The sequence below is a fragment of the Haplochromis burtoni genome, unplaced genomic scaffold, assembly GCF_018398535.1.
Source record: "Haplochromis burtoni strain Fernald_Lab_line unplaced genomic scaffold, NCSU_Asbu1 Contig_1239, whole genome shotgun sequence".
Lineage (NCBI taxonomy): Eukaryota > Metazoa > Chordata > Actinopteri > Cichliformes > Cichlidae > Haplochromis > Haplochromis burtoni.
This window is the reverse complement of record NW_024583600.1, coordinates 54022-60875: the sequence shown is the minus strand read 5'-3', so window position 1 is coordinate 60875 and position 6854 is coordinate 54022. Positions and strand designations below refer to the sequence as shown.

Here is a 6854-nt window from a genome sequence, read left to right as displayed (position 1 = left end):
AAAGTAATAAGACACTTTCTCACTACATTTTCAAACTAAGCAAGCTTTTCTTTAAATATTTATTATTAATAGGCATTCAGTTTCTCATTGCTGTAATGGAGATTTAATCAATGTCCAGTCTTTTAAGAAGTCAGAAAAGAATGGCAATTCTTTTAAAAGTGATTAAAGGGAAGAATAATTGTCTAAACCTACAAACTGCACCACGTGGGGGTGTTTTTATGAAAACTGCATTTTTTTTAATGTCTCCTTACCTTCACATTCTAGTGTTTTAGCCCACTTGCCATGTTGGCACGTTGCAGTGCCAATAATTCCTGCTCTATTCTCACACCGATATTCAATGATGTCTCCAGTCATGTATTTCGTTTTCTCTGCTGTGAAGTCCAGAGACTCATCCATAAGCTGGTCACAGTACACTGAAAATACATAATAGTATTGTCAATATTATATACATTGTTACATACATTATTGATTTGACCAATAGTGCTGAAAATGAAGATAACGGCAGGTGTGTAAACCGAGGTACACATGCAGACTGTGTAGGCAAAAAAACAAAAAACAAACCAAAACAGTATATTTAAGGTTAGTTAAAGATTGTGCCTTTGGTACAATGTTGGGTTATATTATTTCCATTGTTTTGTCCCTCAAAGGACTACAGTCTTTCTCTACCCTTAATGAAGGGTGGGGAAAGAAAGATGAATAAAGATGAAATATGTCAGCAGGCAGAATGACAGACAGCAGTGTTTTTTACAGTTTTAAAGCTTATTCACAGCAATATATTATTTTTATGTACGTACGTATACACTGAATATTGAGCTCCTTCCATTCCCCAGCTGTGCATTTAAGTGTGGCGTTCCCCTCTATTGTGTACTTATCACGACACTGATAAGTTACTTCAGAGCCAGATGGGTATTGCTTCCGATAACGAGTTGTAATAAAAGCATTTTCAACTTTGGGTGGAGGGCTGCAGTTATCATGATTAGCTGTAAGACATCACAACATGTACACTATTAATTTACACTCTGTAATCTTTTCATAAAAACATGCATCAAAATAATGCTTGAGGTGACTCACATTTACAGATATCATCAAGTGATCCATTTAAATCCCATCGTCCGTCACGACAGATTAATTCCTCAATCTTAGCAGAGTATCCTTCATTGCAATCAATGAATATCATTTCTTGGGTCTGTCCGTGTCGTTCAGTATTCCCTAGTATTCCTTCCCCATTAGGAATCTCAGGAGCTTCTTGACACTTTTGTTCCTCTAAGGTGGATATGATTACAAACAATCAGGCAAAATATTACAGATGGATGAAATCCATTTCCATATTTAAAAATGTGATCAGAATAAGCAGTGGAAGAAACTCTGTATGAATGCACTTATTGTAAGATATTACAGAAAATATTTTCACACCAGTTTTCTTAAACATAACTGCAGATAAAACTCAAATGTTAAAAAGATGTTTAAAACAGATTTCAAAACTTATATTTTTCTACCTAAACATCTTATACTCCCCATCTTGACATTGGTATTGAACAAGTCACTGTGTTTGCTTCAAGCTAATAACAGAAGATACTTTAATTAGAAACTTTAATTACCAATACAGCTTTCAACTCCAGACCAAACACCGTCCACACATGTGGCTTCACCCCACCAGCCTTTGCTGAGAGGTTTGTAACCATCCTCACACCTGAAGTAAAGTTTGTCACCATGTTGCCAAACTTTAAGTCTGCGGTCAAAGCTCGTTGTTGGACATCCTGTTATAGCTATCAGAAAGACAGATATTACATTTAGATATTATCAAAGAGCAGTCAGAATACATTCTTGTGTTATTAGTAGTGATTCATAGATAACATTATTCAACTATCTTTGGACTAGGCTTAAATATCCTTAATACTACTGAATAGACTGTGTAATGTCTGTTATTAAGTGACTAGCATTGAATCCTGCTGACTTTGGCAAACCTCCATTTCGTGTGGTTTTTGATTGTCTTTACGTGAGATGTTTGGATGAAATTTGGTTCATGACTGTCACTACTATTAGACTTTCAGACTGCAGCTTTAGATTCTTACCAAAACAGCAAAAACCTCAGCCACAAGTGAGACTGAGCTTTCAACTTGCATTTGACTTTCACCACTGCCATCTTAATGGATGGGTTCACCCGGGTCTACGCCTTTAACAAACTAGTGAACTCAGTAGGCATTAACAAACATACTTCTCTTTTGTATTTACCACCCCAATATTAACATTTTTGAGATGCATTACAAAAGGTAAATGAAAAGATACAGAAATGATTTGCAAATGTCATAAACTGAAAAATATACAATTTTAGGATTTTTTTTTTTAATTTGATGCTAGCGACACATCTGAAAGAAGTTGACAAGGAAAGAGTCATCCTTTCTACTAGCATCCCTTCTTATATATTAGAATTGAAGAAATCAGGTGCTGGACCTTTGGGACAGCCACCCTGTGGAATAGGCTTTTAGTTGTGCAAAGCCTTCCCATGATGTGTCAGATGTTAGTGAGCGAGGACCCAAAATGCAGACTCAGGGAAGCAGAGGGAGCTCTTTGATAAGAGTAACATGCATTGCTTCACAAAAGAAAAATGTTTGTGGAGCTCATCAAGGAATCTAAAGATAAAGATAGACTAAAGATAGACTTCTGTCAGAGGGCCCGGTGGTGCCAGTGTCCAGCAGCCTCGCCTCTGTCAGTGCGCCCCAGGGTGGCTGTGGCTACAATGTAGCTTGCCATCACCTGTGTGTGAATGTGTGTGTGAATGGGTGGATGACTGAATGTGTAAAGCGCTTTGGTGTCCTTACGGACTAGTAAAGCGCTATACACATACAGATCATTTACCATTCTGTAGAACCAGATGCTTTTCTGCAAGTTCCCCGATTTGAGAGAATTCATGTTGACTGAACTTTCATATTAGCTTCACTTTTCAGTCCTGAAAGCAATGCTCACCTTTTATACAGAGTTTATACATTTGTCTTTTATCATCAGTTGTTTACAACATTTATATTTGTCATGAAAAACAGTAGTCCTTGAATAACTGAATAAATGTTTCCTTTTAAGTTTATTGCATTTCCTTACCTGTACATTCATTAGACCTATGCCAGCCATCTTCTCTACAGGTTAGAGTGAAACTTCCTTCATAACCTCTCTTGCAGTTATACTGGACATGATCGTTGTACCTGTATTCAGCCTGAATTTTTCCAGTAATATCTGCATTATTAAACTGTTGGCTCCTGCATTTTATCTCTGAAAGGAACAAAACCACATTTATTAAGCTTCTGCATTTACTTTGATTCAGATAATTTTGTCATGTAAAACATTCAGATACTTTCATATAATCATTTAAGTAAAAGCAGCAGCTCCCCAGTGTAAATGTGATTCCATTTAACAGTTCTGTATTTTATATTTGAATATGTTCAGTCAAAGGAAAAGAAAAATGTTCAGTTGTGGATTCAGCATCCAGCTGAAAGTTGTTGTGGCAGTAAAAATGTTTCTTGCAGTTTGTACAGAAAATAGTATCCAGTGAGTATTTGTACACTCTTTCGGTTAGTGCTTGGTTAGTACACAAATAAACAATAAAATGAATGTTATTACCATTTTCTCTCACTATGAACTATCACACAGAGTCTCTAAAATTTATATTGCTGGTTCGTAAGATTTTACTCTATGACTGAATGATCCTTTGAGGCTTCTGTTTGACCAAAGACACTCTGCAGTTCTCTCCTGTTTTCTCAAATATGGACTAATATTAAAGAAATTAAAAAGATCCTGTCAGAATTAGAAGAAAAGTGAACTAAACTTCACCATACCTTCACAAAGTGGATTTGGTTCCCATCCATCTCTGGTGCATGTGGCCCGAGTGACGCCATCTTTCCTCTTGTATCCTGATATACATGTGTACCTGACAGTATCACCCAATTTCTTTGTCTCATCACGCCAAGACGCCTCCCAGTGGGACAAAAGTCTATCTTGTGGACGGATACATGTAACCTCTGTAAAGAAAGAAAGACTGGATAATCTTCAAAAAAATTGTTCATCATCCTCATGGCTGATTGAACTACATGAAAGCAAAGAACAGTGAGCTTAGAATATGTGTCTAAAGCTTTTGTAGTTTTATACCTTGACATACTGGTCTGACAGACCACTGTCCATCCTCATTGCAAGTAGTCTCAACTGAGCGCGTGCGGGTTCTCCCAATCCAGTATCTCTCCTCACATGTAAGTGTTACCGTTTCACCAGGTGAAAACCTACTTCTATGAGCAGGTTCATATGTGGTTCCTTGGAGTGGTGGCAGTGTCAGCTCACATTTTATTTCTGCATATGATGGGAAATGCAGCACATGAGTTAGTGTGTTGTACCAAGACAGAGCAATACCATCACATCCAAACATCCAGCTCCAGATCTCACTAGTCAGTGGCATTTAATTTATAAACTGTGTTTAATTTATGTTTACCTTCACATTCAGGTGTGGGGATCCACTCTGCTCTGTCTCCTGTCTTTGTGCACCTTGAAGGTAATTCTTGAGCACGTTTATGTTGAAGATTGCATTCAAAGTTTAGGATTTCACGTTCATTGTACTCTTTGATATCTCCAAGTACAAAACCATTTTCAATCCTCGGTGGCTCACATTTTACAACTGTTGAAGGATAAAGTCAGAGTCAGGAATAAAACTACAGCAACTGCTCATAGAAAGGTACATAAAAGGTAACTGCTGATTAACCTGTTGTGAAAGGAAGCTTTTTTGATGAAGTAGAAAAGTGAAAGTGATCAAACAAGCAAAGCAGCTGCAATGTTTTTCTCATTAATTACAATTGTAGGCCAATTTTATGATGTTGTTCGTGTTTTTTTGCTTTAGTTTGAAGCTGATATTTTTGGACTTACTATGTCCATAGCAGTGGTGCCTTTATTTTAACCAAATAGGCAAATATTCCCCCAAACTATCTAAACTTAAGTACAAAAATTGTTTGGTTTTTTTTGCCCTAAATGTATTCTGTTTTCATTTTCTATTCCTGTACCTTTAGTACAAATAAACAAATTTTGTATGCAAGTGATAATTATTTAATTCTAAATTTTGCCCTAAATAAAATACAGCATTACACATGGCACAGATACATTTGTGTGACACATTTAACACCATTTTAGTTATAAAATAGTGTTAAATGTGTCACAACTATTACGAAACTAATTGTTTCATAATAGCTCAAAATTGAATATACAATATAGAGTTTCTCCTCTATTCTCTTTCAGGGGGTTGGTGATTTGGGTGTTACTACCTAATTACTCGAGAACAAAGTAATAGTAACAATAGTAAGCCAGCTTCACTTTACCTTCACATGTTGGATTGCCGTCCTCCAAACCTTTCCAGTCTCCATTTTCATCACAATAAATTTCTCTTGCCCCTTTCATAATGTAATTGCTGGACTTGCAGCTAAATCGAACTACATTGCCGTAGGTAGCTTCTTCTGCATCTCCTATCACGTTTACATTGTTGGGAACATTAATTGATGGACACTGCTGAGCTGGAGTGAAAAACATTAGGAAAAAACCCCTCAAAGTCAGACAAAAACATAAACACAGGTTGCTATTTCTTTCTACGTGTATATTACTGATTGCATAATTTCATTTATATCAGCTCCTACCTTCACAGACGGGGATAACACCATCCCAGCCTTCTGCCATACAACGTCGGAAGTTTGTCCGACTGACCATTTGAAATCTGAATCAGGTTTATAATAGAGAATTCATAGAGATGACTAAAAGAAAAGCCAAATGTACAGATAATATGCACAGAGCATGCATAATTATGCAGCTTAAGAAACACAAAACAAATAAAATCACAAGGAAAATGTGATTAAAATTATTATGATACCCTTTGTGGCAGGTGTATACAACTTCTGAGCCAAAGACAAAATCGTCCCCCTTTCTAAGTTGAAAATCGGCAAACTGAGCATCGCCAGGATGACCACATGATCTCGCTTAAAGCAAATAAGACAAAATGTGGGTAAAAGTACGACAGAGAAAAGTGGAATTTGCTGTACATTTCATAAAAGTACACTACATATTGTTCAGTATTGCAGTCTGTGATATGAATTTTCGAGCAATAACTCAAACAAGCTAATGATGTTTATGCTGCTTTGGTAAGGCAAGCTCGAGTAAGCAAAACATATGCAAATACAGCAAGACATATATGCAAGTGTTAACTGGTTATACTGGAAAAAGATGATATTCATAAGTGAATGTTAACTTACGTTGACAATTAGTGCCTCTGTGTTGCCATTTTCCCTCTACACAGAGCAGCTTGAAAAAGCCACTGTAGCCCACATTGCAGCCCACTTTCACTTGTCTCCCACCTGGGTAACTGGCCTGCATACCACTTATGTCAAAATTGCCATCGTAGAGATGATACTTTTTAAAATCTTCAAGGGTACATGCTCCTGGATTATCTGGATAGCGGTAAATAAAAATCAGCATACATGATTTTTGTGTTTATTTCAACATCAAAATATCGTGTAATTAAAATGAGAAGATCATAGAAATCACCCGAAGTATTGGGTCTTACCTTGGCTTTTCACAAAGGTCAGTGTATGCATCCACAAAAGTAGGATACAACTTGTGGTTGTTACATGCATTTTATCTTCGCTAGCCTCATTCACCAAACAGAACTAAAGACTGGAGACTCAAAGGCTGTTGTACACTAGAGGAGCTTGGATTTCACAGGGAAAGAAGAGATTGCTCAATGATTTACAAAAGGCTGTCCTTGCCTCCAAATATGACCATACCCATACGGAAAAGAAATAGTAAAAACTTATATGTGATTACTCATGAAAGTGGCCACTTTC

At 36.8% G+C, this 6854-nt stretch overlaps 1 protein-coding gene across 1 annotated transcript; it reads right to left on the bottom strand.

The window, feature by feature from the left end:
- Window positions 1-251: 251 nt before the first annotated feature.
- On the bottom strand, window positions 252-6734 carry LOC102302655 (complement factor H; the record flags this gene model as incomplete). The annotated part of the gene is given in 13 exon segments (XM_042216766.1): window positions 252-413; window positions 795-980; window positions 1072-1263; window positions 1599-1766; window positions 3094-3261; window positions 3825-4007; window positions 4135-4329; window positions 4469-4651; window positions 5343-5534; window positions 5655-5731; window positions 5885-5990; window positions 6264-6458; window positions 6575-6734. Coding segments are annotated over 13 exon segments (2077 nt in total), but the record flags the coding sequence as incomplete, so codon positions are not given.
- Window positions 6735-6854: the final 120 nt, after the last annotated feature.